Raw genomic sequence first — 16,190 nt, 5'->3', positions numbered from 1 at the left:
GTCATGGAGGGATTTGAAAACAAGGATGAGAGTTTTAAAATCAAGTATAACTATTTAACTGACCTTGGATAGCTTTACGTCGAGATATGGGAGGCTGCCCTGATGGTTCAGCTGCTTAAGGCAGTGAGGAGCTGGCTGATACAGATGAGGAGATCTGACCCCCCAGTCGGTGTGGTTAGCCGATCTGCATGGGGCAGTGGTAAAAGTGCAGCCGCTGGAGTCAGCACCCCGATTAAACATGGGGAAGATCGATCAGTTCGTGCTTCTGATTGATGTTCAGTGATTTCCCGCTAGAAAGTGTGGGTGCAGACATTGGCTGGAGATAACTTGGCTGGAATATCACTTCCATACGTCCCCCACCCCACATACTCCGCGCCCCTCTGGGTCAAATGCACTGACTGTCTCGATTGACGCATGAGGGATGACTCTGTGGTGAGGGTCTGGAGTGGAGACGGTGCCTGTGGGACAATACACCGGCAACACAGCCAGCGCCTTCAGGACAGGAAACAAACTGGCAGAGAAAGAGACGAGACAAATACAAACATCATCTGGCCTCAGCCGTCACTTGGCTAATTGTGTGTCTGCTGACGACGGTTACTAAATCTTGTACTCGTAATTCAATTGTACCTCGTCCCTCCCCCCCGAAAAAAGAATTTTTATTTTACACTAAAAGTGAATTGTACCCGCCTGTTTTAGCACAACATTTTCAAACAGAAAGAAATCTGCACTTAATCTGCAGTTCATCCTCCTCCTCCCCCCCCAGCCCATCTGCCCCACCCCACCCCACCCCAGGGTGATTTATGCTGAGCTTCAGACCTTCAAACACTGGCACCCTCTGATACCTCACCAAGCGAACCCGCTGTATTTCTATCAGTTTATTTAATCTTTTCAGCATTCACAGATTTCCTTTTTTATCTCTTACTTGTGCAATTTAATATTTGAAGACAGAACAATTTCGGTTAGATGTTTATATAGTGCAGACGGCTAAACTGGCAGCGTCCTGAATTTTGTCCTCCGGATGGAATTCACTCTGCCTTGAGATCAGTTTTTTGAGTCAAATTGAATCTGCCCTTCCGACAGTGCTTTACCTATTTAAGACTGCTTACTTGATGGTCCTGACTGTGTGTGTGTGTGTGTGTGTGCGTGTGTGCGTGTGGTCAGAGGAGGTGGTAACAGAGCGTCACTTCACTGCTACAGTCGAGCCCTGATTGATTGGCTTTGATGATGCAGAGTCTGTGTGCTGGGAACTCATAACATCACTGCTCATTTGAAAGGAGCGAGTTTTTATTCCTCCAGTTCCTGACATCAGCCTCTGCGAAGTCACATCAAGGCCACTTGCGAGATGGCAGAGAGAAGCAAACAAAATCAAATTATGGCCGGGAGGAAAATGAAGAAAACGCCAGTTGTGCAGGAAGAACTTCCAGCCGGCTTTGCAAAAATGGGATCGGGCAGCCCCAGACCTCGGCAGAAATTCGGGGGCATGTTTTCTGCGGTCGAGGGCTCCTCGGAAAATAAAACTCTGAATTTTGGTGCTTTGGAGGGCGGCTCGTGCAGGCAAACAACAAGTGGGAAAGAAAGCGAGCCTGCTCGGCCTTTAACTGACTCCAATGTCACTGAGAAAGACAGTGGCGAGCAGGAACCGATTGCTGGCAAAGCAGATCAGGAGACTGAAGCCAAAGCAGCTCTACAAAATCCTGATTCAAAGGTAAGAGCAGAATCGGTTTCCTGTCATTGTTTCCTGGGCTCAAAGTTGTTCTTGTGGAACCTTTGAAGCTTCAGATGCTCAATCATTTTGTTCATGTCCAACATAATTTAATGGCGGCAATATCTGAGTAAGTGTTTACCTCACAAAGGCAATTTACATCCTTAAATATGAAGACTTTTGATTAATATCGAGCAAAGACTCTAAATAGCAGGAAATGCTCAGATGTTGGGTATCTGGTAGAATCAGAGGTATCTTAGCTAGTCATGTCTGCTGTGATTGGCACCTACTTCATAAAGGTAGTCTTTTCAGCCAGCAAAGCAAGGGTTAGCTGAACGATTGGGATTTTAGATAAAGTCGCTCTTTCCTCCTTTAAGACACTCCTTAAAACCTACCTCTTTGACCAAGCTTTTGGTCATCTGCCCTAATATCTCCTTATGTGGCTCATGTCAATTTTTGTTTGGTAACGCTCCTGTGAAGTGCCTGGGGATGCTTTACTATGTTAAAGGCACTATATAAATGCAAGTAGTTGTTGTTGATGGTGGAGTCCTAGTTAGATAGTGATTGGGTTTCGTTGTGAAGAGTGGTGCTTGGCTCGAGGGGGGTTAGTGGCTACCTTATGTGGGTAAAGTTTTCAAATGGATGCCGGTGATGTGTGTGTGTGGAGGTCGGGTGCGGACAGGATTGACCTCGGCTGGATGTCTTCCACAGGTTGAGGTGCCGCTGATCGTCTAGGTTCAGATAGGAAGAATGCCCAGTTGGGCAAAACACTCGATGCTTGGCGTCCATGGAACTGAGCGCTAGCAAGGTTCAGCGCCTTCAGGAAAGGAGGGGTGGGGTGCTTAGGGAAAGGGGGTAAAATTGGAGAAACAAAGCAAGTAAATCAATAATTTAAAAAAATATAGAAACTGAAAGCTCAAGATCTCCCTCTTGAGGTCTCTCAGTTCACTTCATCCCCGCCCCTGTCAAGGGCCTGGCGTTGAAGAGACTGGACAGGAACAATAGTGGAACTGCTGGTATAATTGGTGACGTGATGATGTCACTGGCCCAGTAATTCCATGGGTGGAGATCCTTCTGATTTCACTAAGATCATGACTGCCAGTGTCCTCCAATACTGACGCCTGTGGGAGTTCGTGAGCTCAATCGAGAGCACCTCATTTGCACAGGACCATTCGTGCTTTTAACTAAGTAAAATTTCCCAAAGGCACTTCACGGGAGTGTTATCAAACAAAATTTAACACCAAGCCACATGTGGAGATATTAGGTCACAGAGGTAGGTTTTAAGGAGCGTCTTAAAGGAGGAGAGCGAGGCGGAGAGGTTTTGGGGAAGGAATTCCAGAGCTTAGGACCCAGGCAGCTGAAAGCACGGCCACCACTGGTGGAGCGATGAAAATTGGGGATACTCAAAAGGCCAGGATCAGAGGAGCGCAGAGATCTTGGAGGGTTTGTGGGGCTGGAGGAGATTACAGAGATAGGGAGAGGGTGCGAGGCTGTGGAGGGATTTGAAAACAAGGATGAGAATTTTAAACTTGAGGCGTTGCCGGACCAGGGGCCAATGTAGGTCAGCGAGCACAGGGGTGAACGGGGCTTGGTGCGAGTTGGGACACGGGCAGCCGAGTTTTGGATGAGCTCAAGTTTATGTTGGGTGGAAGATGGGAGGTCGGCCAGGAGAGAGTTGGGATAGTCGAGTCTGGAGGTAACAATGGCATGGCTGAGGGTTTCAGCAGCGGATGAGCTGAGGCAGGGGCGGAGTCGGGGGATGTTACGGAGGTGGAAGTGGTCGGTCTTGGTGAGGGAGCGGATATCTGGTCGGAAGCTCATCTCAGGGTCAAATACGACACCAAGGTTGTGAACGATCTGTCATAGGAGAGGAGGTACACAGCTGAGCTAGATTCCAGCCCCATCCAGCAGGAGTTACTAGAAAGTGATCAGGAGCAGGCGACCTGGCTAAATGATCCCTCCTGAGCCCAGGCGGCCTGAGCTAATTTTACTAATCCAAACGTTGCTCTGGTGGAGATCAGCGGGTTCAGCATTGGGATGAAATCATAGAATCATAACAACAACAAGTTGTATCTATCTAGCACCTTTAACGTAGTAAAATGTCCCAAGGCGCTGCACAGGAGTGTCATAAGACAAGAAATATGACACCGAGTCACATAAGGAGAAATTAGGGCAGGTGACCAAAAGCTTGGTCAGAGAGGTAGGTTTTAAGGAGCGTCTTAAAGGAGGAAAGAGAGGTAGAGAGGCGGAGAGGTTTAGGCAGGGAATTCCAGAGCTTAGGGCCTAGGCAACAGAAGGCACGGCCGCCAATGGTTGAGCGATTATAATCAGGGATGCGCAAGAGGACAGAATTAGAGGAGCGCAGATATCTCGGGGGGGTTGTGGGGCTGAAGGAAATTACAGAGATAGGGAGGGGCGAGGCCATGGAGGGATTTGAAAACAAGGATGAGAATTTTGAAATCGAGGCGTTGCTTAACCGGGAGCCAATGTAGGTCAGCGAGCACAGGGGGTGATGGGCAAACGGGACTTGGTGCGAGTTAGGACACGGGCAGCCGCGTTTTGGATGACCTCAAGCTTATGTAAGGTGGAAAGTGGGAGGACATAATATATAGTACATAGAATAGTACAGCACAGAAGGAGGCCATTCGGCCCATCGAGTCTGCGCCGGCTCTTTCGAAGAGCAACCCAGTTAGTCCCACTCCCCCACTCTCTCCTGCAATTTTTTCTCCTTCAAGTATTTATCCAATTCCCTTTTGAAGGCTCCTATTGAATCTGCCTCCAATCAGGCAGCGCATTCCAAATCCTCACCACTCATTACGTAAAAAGGTTTTTCTCAATGGCGCCTCTGGTTCTTTTGCCAATTGGACCCAAGACTCTAGCTGGGGCCGAGCTCGTGTTTTGATAGGTTTAGCAGAACTTCCTTGCTTTTGCACTCTGTGCCTCTATTTACAAAGCCCAGGATCTCATTTGCTTTATTACCTGCTTTGTTCACCTGTCCTGCCACCTTCAAAGATTTGTGCACAAACACCCCCAGGTCTCTCTGTTCTTGCACCCCTTTAAAATTGTACCATTTAGTGTGTATTGTCTCTCCTCATTCTTCCTACCTTTCATGGTTAATGAGCTGGAGTGAATTTCACTCCATACCAACTGTTAACTTGTATATTTTGCTCGTTACGCTCTGTCCTTTTAAACCTACAAACACCTTCTTAAAAAAAAACTATTTTATGTTTGGTTCTCTCTGCCCTATTCTCGGTTCTCAATTCTCCCACGCGGAATCTTTTCTTCCCCCTTATACAGCATTCTGAGGCATTCCTCGACGTGAGGGGTCCCGTATCAATGCAAACTGTTGGTTGTAATGATGTGGAGATGCCGGTGTTGGACTGGGGTGGACAAATGTAAGAAGTCACACAACACCAGGTTATAGTCTAACAGCTTTATTTGAAATCACAAGCTTTCGGAGCGCTGCTCCTTTGTCAGGTGAAGTGGAGAGGTGCATATAGACACAACATATATAGTCAGAGAACACTGCCAGATGATTACAGGGAATCTTTCTAACTGCCCTTTATCACACCTCGGCAGAGAGATAATCACAGCAATCAAAGGTGTGAATGGTGTCCAAACAGGTCAGTCAGGAAAACATTACATCAAAGAACAATGAGGTGGGGTCACAAGGGGTCAAATGTTGCAGATGCTGGGGTCTGTATGAAAAACAAAAAACAGACAAAAAAACTTTTTTGCTGGAAATCACAGCAGGTCCGGCCACATCTGTGTAGAGAGAACAAGCCAATGACGACTCGAGTCTGGATGACTCTACATCAGGTGGGGTTACATGTAGCGTGACATGAACCCAAGATCCCGGTTGAGGCTGTCCTCACGAGTGCAGAACTTGGCTATCAGTTTCTGCTCGACGATTTTGCGTTGTCGTGTGTCTCGAAGGCCGCCTTGGACAATGCTTACCCGAAGATCGGAGGCTGAATGTCCTTGACTGTTGAAGTGTTCCCCGACTTGTTGGTTGTAACACAGAGCTAACAGGACAGCCATTAAAATATAACCGCCAATAGCTCGCCAACGAGAAGAGCTTTGCACATCCTTGTGTAATCAGAGCTGGCAGTGCAACACGGGGGGATTCAAACCAGTATTGGATTGCTAACCACTCTTGATGTAGAAATCATTTCCTAGTAATTTTGAAGCTCTAACTTAATACTTGGTTGTGCCTCCACTGTTTATATCACATCTTTTCTGTTAATTCCTTGTCATCACAATGCAGGCCTTCTAAATCGATGGAATAAAGGACAAAAGTACCGTATGTATATCATACACTATAGATAATTAGGGGGTTTTACTTATTGGTTCTTGTTGGTTCGAGCTTGCACACATAAACTCTTTCATTTGTACTTTGAAGGAGGTTGAGTTCAAGGAAGAAAAATTGATTAGAGTTCAGCTCATTCTGCTTTGCAGAATGAGGAAGCATTTTTTCATTCCAACCTTCTCCCTCCCAAACCCATGACCAACATTTATTGCCCATCCCTAATTGGCCTTGAGAAGGTGGTGGTGAGCCACCTTCTTGAACCGCTGCAGTCCGTGTGGTGAAGGTGCTCCCACAGTGCTGTTAGGGAGGGAGTTTCAGGTTTTTGACCCAGCGACGATGAAGGAACGGCCGATATATTTCCAAGTCAGGATGGTGTGTGACTTGGAGAGGAACTTGGAGGTGGTGGTGTTCCCGTGCGTCTGCGGCCCTTGTCCTTCTAGGTGGTAGAGGTCCCGGTTTGGGAGGTGCTGCCGAAGAAGCCTTGGCGAGTTGCTGCAGTGCATCTTGTAGATGGTACACACTGCAGCCACGGTGCGCCGGTGGTGGAGGGAGTGAATGTTTATGGTGGTGGAGGGAGTGAATGTTTCCGGTGGTGGAGGGAGTGAATGTTTATGGTGGTGGAGGGAGTGAATGTTTCCGGTGGTGGAGGGAGTGAATGTTTCAGGTGGTGGAGGGAGTGAGTGTTTCAGGTGGTGGAGGGAGTGAATGTTTCCGGTGGTGGAGGGAGTGAATGTTTCAGGTGGTGGAGGGAGTGAGTGTTTCAGGTGGTGGAGGGAGTGAGTGTTTCAGGTGGTGGAGGGAGTGAATGTTTCAGGTGGTGGAGGGAGTGAATGTTTCCGGTGGTGGAGGGAGTGAGTGTTTCAGGTGGTGGAGGGAGTGAATGTTTCAGGCGGTGGAGGGAGTGAATGTTTCAGGTGGAGGGAGTGAATGTTTCAGGCGGTGGAGGGAGTGAATGTGTCCGGTGGTGGAGGGAGTGAATGTTTCCGGTGGTGGAGGGAGTGAATGTTTCAGGTGGTGGAGGGAGTGAATGTTTACGCTGGTGGAGGGAGTGAATGTTTCCGGTGGTGGAGGGAGTGAATGTTTCCGGTGGTGGAGGGAGTGAATGTTTCCGGTGGTGGAGGGAGTGAATGTTTACGCTGGTGGAGGGAGTGAATGTTTCAGGTGGTGGAGGGAGTGAGTGTTTCAGGTGGTGGAGGGAGTGAATGTTTCAGGCGGTGGAGGGAGTGAGTGTTTCAGGTGGTGGAGGGAGTGAATGTTTCAGGCGGTGGAGGGAGTGAATGTTTCAGGTGGTGGAGGGAGTGAATGTTTCAGGCGGTGGAGGGAGTGAGTGTTTCAGGTGGTGGAGGGAGTGAGTGTTTCAGGTGGTGGAGGGAGTGAGTGTTTCAGGCGGTGGAGGGAGTGAGTGTTTCAGGTGGTGGAGGGAGTGAGTGTTTCAGGTGGTGGAGGGAGTGAATGTTTCAGGCGGTGGAGGGAGTGAGTGTTTCCGGTGGTGGAGGGAGTGAATGTTTCAGGTGGTGGAGGGAGTGAATGTTTCAGGTGGTGGAGGGAGTGAATGTTTCAGGTGGTGGAGGGAGTGAATGTTTCAGGTGGTGGAGGGAGTGAATGTTTCAGGTGGTGGAGGGAGTGAGTGTTTCAGGCGGTGGAGGGAGTGAATGTTTCAGGTGGTGGAGGGAGTGAATGTTTCAGGCGGTGGAGGGAGTGAGTGTTTCAGGTGGTGGAGGGAGTGAATGTTTCAGGTGGTGGAGGGAGTGAGTGTTTCAGGTGGTGGAGGGAGTGAATGTTTCAGGCGGTGGAGGGAGTGAGTGTTTCAGGTGGTGGAGGGAGTGAATGTTTCAGGCGGTGGAGGGAGTGAATGTTTCAGGTGGTGGAGGGAGTGAATGTTTCAGGCGGTGGAGGGAGTGAGTGTTTCAGGTGGTGGAGGGAGTGAGTGTTTCAGGTGGGGGAGGGAGTGAATGTTTCAGGCGGTGGAGGGAGTGAGTGTTTAAGGTGGTGGAGGGAGTGAATGTTTCAGGCGGTGGAGGGAGTGAGTGTTTCAGGTGGTGGAGGGAGTGAGTGTTTCAGGCGGTGGAGGGAGTGAGTGTTTCAGGCGGTGGAGGGAGTGAATGTTTCAGGTGGTGGAGGGAGTGAATGTTTCAGGTGGTGGAGGGAGTGACTGTTTCAGGTGGTGGAGGGAGTGAGTGTTTCCGGTGGTGGAGGGAGTGAATGTTTCAGGTGGTGGAGGGAGTGAATGTTTCAGGTGGTGGAGGGAGTGAGTGTTTCCGGTGGTGGAGGGAGTGAGTGTTTCCGGTGGTGGAGGGAGTGAATGTTTCAGGTGGTGGAGGGAGTGAATGTTTCAGGTGGGGGAGGGAGTGAATGTTTCAGGCGGTGGAGGGAGTGAGTGTTCAGGAGGTGGAGGGAGTGAATGTTTAAGGTGGTGGAGGGAGTGAGTGTTTCAGGTGGGGGAGGGAGTGAATGTTTCAGGCGGTGGAGGGAGTGAGTGTTCAGGAGGTGGAGGGAGTGAATGTTTAAGGTGGTGGAGGGAGTGAGTGTTTCCGGTGGTGGAGGGAGTGAGTGTTTCCGGTGGTGGAGGGAGTGAATGTTTACGGTGGTGGAGGGAGTGAGTGTTTCAGGTGGTGGAGGGAGTGAATGTTTCAGGTGGTGGAGGAAGTGAGTGTTTCAGGTGGGGGAGGGAGTGAATGTTTCAGGTGGTGGAGGGAGTGAGTGTTTCAGGTGGGGGAGGGAGTGAATGTTTCAGGCGGTGGAGGGAGTGAGTGTTTCAGGTGGTGGAGGGAGTGAGTGTTCAGGAGGTGGAGGGAGTGAATGTTTAAGGTGGTGGAGGGAGTGAGTGTTTCAGGTGGTGGAGGGAGTGAATGTTTCAGGTGGTGGAGGGAGTGAGTGTTTCAGGTGGTGGAGGGAGTGAATGTTTCAGGTGGTGGAGGGAGTGAGTGTTTCAGGTGGTGGAGGGAGTGAGTGTTTCAGGTGGTGGAGGGAGTGAATGTTTCAGGTGGTGGAGGGAGTGAGTGTTTCTGGTGGTGGAGGGAGTGAATGTTTCAGGTGGGGGAGGGAGTGAGTGTTTAAGGTGGTGGAGGGAGTGAATGTTTCAGGCGGTGGAGGGAGTGAGTGTTTCAGGTGGTGGAGGGAGTGAGTGTTTCAGGTGGTGGAGGGAGTGAATGTTTCAGGCGGTGGAGGGAGTGAGTGTTTCAGGTGGTGGAGGGAGTGAGTGTTTCCGGTGGTGGAGGGAGTGAGTGTTTCAGGTGGTGGAGGGAGTGAGTGTTTCAGGTGGTGGAGGGAGTGAGTGTTTCAGGTGGTGGAGGGAGTGAATGTTTCAGGTGGTGGAGGGAGTGAATGTTTCAGGTGGTGGAGGGAGTGAGTGTTTCAGGCGGTGGAGGGAGTGAGTGTTTCAGGTGGTGGAGGGAGTGAGTGTTTCAGGCGGTGGAGGGAGTGAATGTTTCAGGTGGTGGAGGGAGTGAATGTTTCAGGTGGTGGAGGGAGTGAATGTTTCAGGTGGTGGAGGGAGTGAATGTTTCAGGCGGTGGAGGGAGTGAGTGTTTCAGGCGGTGGAGGGAGTGAATGTTTCAGGTGGTGGAGGGAGTGAGTGTTTCAGGTGGTGGAGGGAGTGAGTGTTTCAGGTGGTGGAGGGAGTGAGTGTTTCAGGTGGTGGAGGGAGTGAATGTTTCAGGTGGTGGAGGGAGTGAATGTTTCAGGTGGTGGAGGGAGTGAGTGTTTCAGGCGGTGGAGGGAGTGAATGTTTCAGGTGGTGGAGGGAGTGAGTGTTTCAGGTGGTGGAGGGAGTGAATGTTTCAGGTGGTGGAGGGAGTGAATGTTTCAGGTGGTGGAGGGAGTGAATGTTTCTGGTGGTGGAGGGAGTGAATGTTTCAGGCGGTGGAGGCAGTGAATGTTTCAGGCGGTGGAGGGAGTGAGTGTTTCAGGTGGTGGAGGGAGTGAGTGTTTCAGGTGGTGGAGGGAGTGAGTGTTTCAGGTGGTGGAGGGAGTGAATGTTTCAGGTGGTGGAGTCAGTGAGTGTTTCAGGTGGTGGAGGGAGTGAGTGTTTCAGGTGGTGGAGGGAGTGAGTGTTTCAGGTGGTGGAGGGAGTGAGTGTTTCCGGTGGTGGAGGGAGTGAGTGTTTCAGGTGGTGGAGGGAGTGAGTGTTTCCGGTGGTGGAGGGAGTGAATGTTTCAGGTGGTGGAGGGAGTGAGTGTTTCAGGCGGTGGAGGGAGTGAATGTTTCAGGTGGTGGAGGGAGTGAGTGTTTCCGGTGATGGAGGGAGTGAGTGTTTCAGGTGGTGGAGGGAGTGAGTGTTTCCGGTGGTGGAGGGAGTGAATGTTTCAGGTGGTGGAGGGAGTGAGTGTTTCCGGTGGTGGAGGGAGTGAATGTTTCAGGTGGTGGAGGGAGTGAGTGTTTCAGGTGGTGGAGGGAGTGAGTGTTTCAGGTGGTGGAGGGAGTGAATGTTTCAGGTGGTGGAGGGAGTGAGTGTTTCAGGTGGTGGAGGGAGTGAATGTTTCAGGTGGTGGAGGGAGTGACTGTTTCCGGTGGTGGAGGGAGTGAGTGTTTCCGGTGGTGGAGGGAGTGAATGTTTTCGGTGGTGGAGGGAGTGAATGTTTCAGGCGATGGAGGGAGTGAATGTTTCAGGCGGTGGAGGGAGTGAATGTTTCCGGTGGTGGAGGGAGTGAAAGTTTCAGGTGGTGGAGGGAGTGAGTGTTACAGGTGGTGGAGGGAGTGAGTGTTTCAGGCGGTGGAGGGAGTGAGTGTTTCCGGTGGTGGAGGGAGTGAGTGTTTCAGGCGGTGGAGGGAGTGAGTGTTTCAGGCGGTGGAGGGAGTGAGTGTTTCCGGTGGTGGAGGGAGTGAGTGTTTCAGGTGGTGGAGGGAGTGAGTGTTTCAGGCGGTGGAGGGAGTGAGTGTTTCAGGTGGTGGAGGGAGTGAGTGTTTCAGGTGGTGGAGGGAGTGAATGTTTCAGGCGGTGGAGGGAGTGAGTGTTTCCGGTGGTGGAGGGAGTGAGTGTTTCAGGCGGTGGAGGGAGTGAATGTTTCAGGTGGTGGAGGGAGTGAATGTTTCAGGCGGTGGAGGGAGTGAGTGTTTCAGGTGGTGGAGGGAGTGAGTGTTTCAGGTGGAGGGAGTGAGTGTTTCAGGTGGTGCAGGGAGTGAATGTTTCAGGTGGTGGAGGGAGTGAGTGTTTCAGGTGGTGGAGGGAGTGAGTGTTTCAGGTGGAGGGAGTGAGTGTTTCAGGTGGAGGGAGTGAATGTTTCAGGTGGAGGGAGTGAGTGTTTCAGGTGGTGGAGGGAGTGAGTGTTTCAGGTGGAGGGAGTGAGTGTTTCCGGTGGTGGAGGGAGTGAATGTTTCAGGTGGTGGAGGGAGTGAATGTTTCAGGTGGAGGGAGTGAGTGTTTCCGGTGGTGGAGGGAGTGAATGTTTCAGGTGGAGGGAGTGAATGTTTCAGGCGGTGGAGGGAGTGAGTGTTTCAGGTGGTGGAGGGAGTGAATGTTTCAGGTGGGGGAGGGAGTGAGTGTTTAAGGTGGTGGAGGGAGTGAATGTTTCAGGCGGTGGAGGGAGTGAGTGTTTCAGGTGGTGGAGGGAGTGAATGTTTCAGGTGGGGGAGGGAGTGAGTGTTTAAGGTGGTGGAGGGAGTGAATGTTTCAGGCGGTGGAGGGAGTGAGTGTTTCAGGTGGTGGAGGGAGTGAGTGTTTCAGGCGGTGGAGGGAGTGAATGTTTCAGGCGGTGGAGGGAGTGAGTGTTTCAGGTGGTGGAGGGAGTGAATGTTTCAGGTGGTGGAGGGAGTGAATGTTTCAGGCGGTGGAGGGAGTGAGTGTTTCAGGTGGTGGAGGGAGTGAATGTTTCAGGTGGTGGAGGGAGTGAATGTTTCAGGCGGTGGAGGGAGTGAGTGTGTCAGGTGGTGGAGGGAGTGAGTGTTTCAGGCGGTGGAGGGAGTGAATGTTTCAGGTGGTGGAGGGAGTGAGTGTTTCAGGTGGTGGAGGGAGTGAATGTTTCAGGTGGTGGAGTGAGTGAGTGTTTCAGGTGGTGGAGGGAGTGAGTGTTTCAGGTGGTGGAGGGAGTGAGTGTTTCCGGTGGTGGAGGGAGTGAGTGTTTCAGGTGGTGGAGGGAGTGAGTGTTTCCGGTGGTGGAGGGAGTGAATGTTTCAGGTGGTGGAGGGAGTGAGTGTTTCAGGCGGTGGAGGGAGTGAATGTTTCAGGTGGTGGAGGGAGTGAGTGTTTCCGGTGGTGGAGGGAGTGAGTGTTTCAGGTGGTGGAGGGAGTGAGTGTTTCAGGTGGTGGAGGGAGTGAATGTTTAAGGTGGTGGAGGGAGTGAGTGTTTCAGGTGGTGGAGGGAGTGAATGTTTACGGTGGTGGAGGGAGTGAATGTTTCAGGTGGTGGAGGGAGTGAATGTTTCAGGTGGTGGAGGGAGTGAATGTTTCAGGTGGTGGAGGGAGTGAGTGTTTCCGGTGGTGGAGGGAGTGAGTGTTTCAGGTGGTGGAGGGAGTGAATGTTTCAGGTGGTGGAGGGAGTGAGTGTTTCAGGTGGTGGAGGGAGTGAGTGTTTCAGGTGGTGGAGGGAGTGAATGTTTCCGGTGGTGGAGGGAGTGAAAGTTTCAGGTGGTGGAGGGAGTGAGTGTTACAGGTGGTGGAGGGAGTGAGTGTTTCCGGTGGTGGAGGGAGTGAGTGTTTCAGGCGGTGGAGGGAGTGAGTGTTTCAGGCGGTGGAGGGAGTGAGTGTTTCAGGCGGTGGAGGGAGTGAGTGTTTCAGGCGGTGGAGGGAGTGAGTGTTTCCGGTGGTGGAGGGAGTGAGTGTTTCAGGCGGTGGAGGGAGTGAGTGTTTCCGGTGGTGGAGGGAGTGAGTGTTTCAGGCGGTGGAGGGAGTGAGTGTTTCAGGCGGTGGAGGGAGTGAGTGTTTCAGGTGGTGGAGGGAGTGAGTGTTTCAGGTGGTGGAGGGAGTGAATGTTTGAGGCGGTGGAGGGAGTGAGTGTTTCCGGTGGTGGAGGGAGTGAGTGTTTCAGGCGGTGGAGGGAGTGAGTGTTTCCGGTGGTGGAGGGAGTGAGTGTTTCCGGTGGTGGAGGGAGTGAATGTTTCAGGCGGTGGAGGGAGTGAGTGTTTCAGGTGGTGGAGGGAGTGAATGTTTCCGGTGGTGGAGGGAGTGAATGTTTCAGGTGGTGGAGGGAGTGAGTGTTTCAGGCGGTGGAGGGAGTGAGTGTTTCCGGTGGTGGAGGGAGTGAGTGTTTCCGGTGGTGCAGGGAGTGAGTGTTTCAGGTGGTGGAGGGAGTGAATGTTTCAGGTGGTGGAGGGAGTGAGTGTTTCAGGTGGTGGAGGGAGTGAATGTTTCCGGTGGTGGAGGGAGTGAGTGTTTCCGGTGGTGGAGGGAGTGAATGTTTCAGGCGGTGGAGGGAGTGAATGTTTCAGCTGGTGGAGGGAGTGAATGATTCAGGTGGTGGAGGGAGTGAGTGTTTCAGGTGGTGGAGGGAGTGAATGTTTCCGGTGGTGGAGGGAGTGAATGTTTCAGCTGGTGGAGGGAGTGAATGATTCAGGTGGTGGAGGGAGTGAGTGTTTCAGGTGGTGGAGGGAGTGAATGTTTCAGGCGGTGGAGGGAGTGAGTGTTTCAGGCGGTGGAGGGAGTGAATGTTTCAGGCGGTGGAGGGAGTGAGTGTTTCAGGTGGTGGAGGGAGTGAGTGTTTCAGGTGGTGGAGGGAGTGAATGTTTCAGGCGGTGGAGGGAGTGAGTGTTTCAGGCGGTGGAGGGAGTGAATGTTTCAGGCGGTGGAGGGAGTGAGTGTTTCAGGTGGTGGAGGGAGTGAGTGTTTCAGGTGGTGGAGGGAGTGAATGTTTCAGGTGGAGGGAGTGAGTGTTTCAGGTGGAGGAGGGAGTGAGTGTTTCAGGTGGAGGGAGTGAGTGTTTCAGGTGGAGGAGGGAGTGAGTGTTTCAGGTGGTGGAGGGAGTGAGTGTTTCCGGTGGTGGAGGGAGTGAGTGTTTCCGGTGGTGGAGGGAGTGAGTGTTTCAGGTGGTGGAGGGAGTGAATGTTTCAGGTGGTGGAGGGAGTGAGTGTTTCAGGCGGTGGAGTGAGTGAGTGTTTCAGGTGGTGGAGGGAGTGAATGTTTCAGGTGGTGGAGGGAGTGAGTGTTTCAGGTGGTGGAGGGAGTGAGTGTTTCAGGTGGTGGAGGGAGTGAGTGTTTCAGGTGGTGGAGGGAGTGAGTGTTTCAGGTGGTGGAGGGAGTGAATGTTTCAGGTGGTGGAGGGAGTGAGGGTTTCAGGTGGTGGAGGGAGTGAGTGTTTCAGGCGGTGGAGGGAGTGAGTGTTTCAGGTGGTGGAGGGAGTGAGTGTTTCAGGTGGTGGAGGGAGTGAATGTTTCCGGTGGTGGAGGGAGTGAGTGTTTCAGGTGGTGGAGGGAGTGAATGTTTCAGGCGATGGAGGGAGTGAATGTTTCCGGTGGTGGAGGGAGTGAGTGTTTCAGGTGGTGGAGGGAGTGAATGTTTCAGGTGGTGGAGGGAGTGAGTGTTTCAGGTGGTGGAGGGAGTGAATGTTTCAGGCGATGGAGGGAGTGAATGTTTCCGGTGGTGGAGGGAGTGAGTGTTTCAGGTGGTGGAGGGAGTGAGTGTTTCAGGTGGTGGAGGGAGTGAATGTTTCAGGCGATGGAGGGAGTGAATGTTTCCGGTGGTGGAGGGAGTGAGTGTTTCAGGTGGTGGAGGGAGTGAATGTTTCAGGTGGTGGAGGGAGTGAATGTTTCAGGTGGTGGAGGGAGTGAATGTTTCAGGCGGTGGAGGGAGTGAGTGTTTCAGGCGGTGGAGGGAGTGAGTGTTTCAGGTGGTGGAGGGCGTGAGTGTTTCAGGCGGTGGAGGGAGTGAATGTTTCAGGTGGTGGAGGGAGTGAATGTTTCAGGTGGTGGAGGGAGTGAATGTTTCAGGTGGTGGAGGGAGTGAATGTTTCAGGCGGTGGAGGGAGTGAGTGTTTCAGGCGGTGGAGGGAGTGAGTGTTTCAGGTGGTGGAGGGAGTGAGTGTTTCAGGCGGTGGAGGGAGTGAATGTTTCAGGTGGTGGAGGGAGTGAATGTTTCAGGTGGTGGAGGGAGTGAATGTTTCAGGTGGTGGAGGGAGTGAGTGTTTCCGGTGGTGGAGGGAGTGAGTGTTTCAGGTGGTGGAGGGAGTGAATGTTTCAGGTGGTGGAGGGAGTGAATGTTTCAGGCGATGGAGGGAGTGAATGTTTCCGGTGGTGGAGGGAGTGAGTGTTTCAGGTGGTGGAGGGAGTGAATGTTTCAGGCGGTGGAGGGAGTGAGTGTTTCAGGTGGTGGAGGGAGTGAGTGTTTCAGGTGGTGGAGGGAGTGAGTGTTTCAGGTGGTGGAGGGAGTGAATGTTTCAGGTGGTGGAGGGAGTGAATGTTTCAGGCGATGGAGGGAGTGAATGTTTCCGGTGGTGGAGGGAGTGAGTGTTTCAGGTGGTGGAGGGAGTGAGTGTTTCAGGCGGTGGAGGGAGTGAGTGTTTCAGGCGGTGGAGGGAGTGAGTGTTTCAGGCGGTGGAGGGAGTGAGTGTTTCAGGTGGTGGAGGGAGTGAATGTTTCAGGTGGTGGAGGGAGTGAATGTTTCAGGTGGTGGAGGGAGTGAATGTTTCAGGTGGTGGAGGGAGTGAGTGTTTCAGGCGGTGGAGGGAGTGAGTGTTTCAGGTGGTGGAGGGAGTGAGTGTTTACGGTGGTGGAGGGAGTGAGTGTTTACGGTGGTGGAGGGAATGAGTGTTTCAGGCGGTGGAGGGAGTGAGTGTTTCAGGTGGTGGAGGGAGTGAATGTTTCAGGCGGTGGAGGGAGTGAGTGTTTCAGGTGGTGGAGGGAGTGAATGTTTCAGGTGGTGGAGGGAGTGAGTGTTTCAGGTGGTGGAGGGAGTGAGTGTTTCAGGCGGTGGAGGGAGTGAGTGTTTCAGGTGGTGGAGGGAGTGAATGTTTCAGGTGGTGGAGGGAGTGAATGTTTCAGGTGGTGGAGGGAGTGAGTGTTTCAGGCGGTGGAGGGAGTGAGTGTTTCCGGTGGTGGAGGGAGTGAATGTTTCAGGCGGTGGAGGGAGTGAATGTTTCAGGTGGTGGAGGGAGTGAATGTTTCAGGTGGTGGAGGGAGTGAGTGTTTCAGGTGATGGAGGGAGTGAATGTTTCAGGTGGTGGAGGGAGTGAATGTTTCAGGTGGTGGAGGGAGTGAATGTTTCCGGTGGTGGAGGGAGTGAGTGTTTACGGTGGTGGAGGGAGTGAGTGTTTC

General features: G+C 52.3%; 1 protein-coding gene across 2 annotated transcripts in view; it reads left to right on the top strand.

Moving 5' to 3' along the window:
- The first annotated feature begins 1,276 nt into the window (after positions 1–1,276).
- LOC147097926 (dihydropyrimidinase-related protein 2) overlaps positions 1,277–16,190 on the top strand; it is a 124,472-nt gene continuing 109,558 nt past the window's right edge. The window contains exon 1 of one of the 2 annotated variants that reach the window (XM_085971001.1): positions 1,277–1,705. In XM_085971001.1, the coding sequence (XP_085827127.1) occupies positions 1,343–1,705 (363 nt within the window). In that variant the 5' untranslated portion in view covers positions 1,277–1,342. The remainder of the gene's footprint in view (positions 1,706–16,190) is intronic. The other variant, XM_085971000.1, reaches the window with a different exon arrangement.

This window comes from Somniosus microcephalus, chromosome 30, assembly GCF_052327205.1.
Source record: "Somniosus microcephalus isolate GS21.2 chromosome 30, FLI_Smic_1.0, whole genome shotgun sequence".
In the NCBI taxonomy this organism is placed as follows: domain Eukaryota; kingdom Metazoa; phylum Chordata; class Chondrichthyes; order Squaliformes; family Somniosidae; genus Somniosus; species Somniosus microcephalus.
The sequence above is the reverse complement of the archived record's forward strand: the minus strand, read 5'-3'. Positions and strand labels throughout refer to the sequence as shown.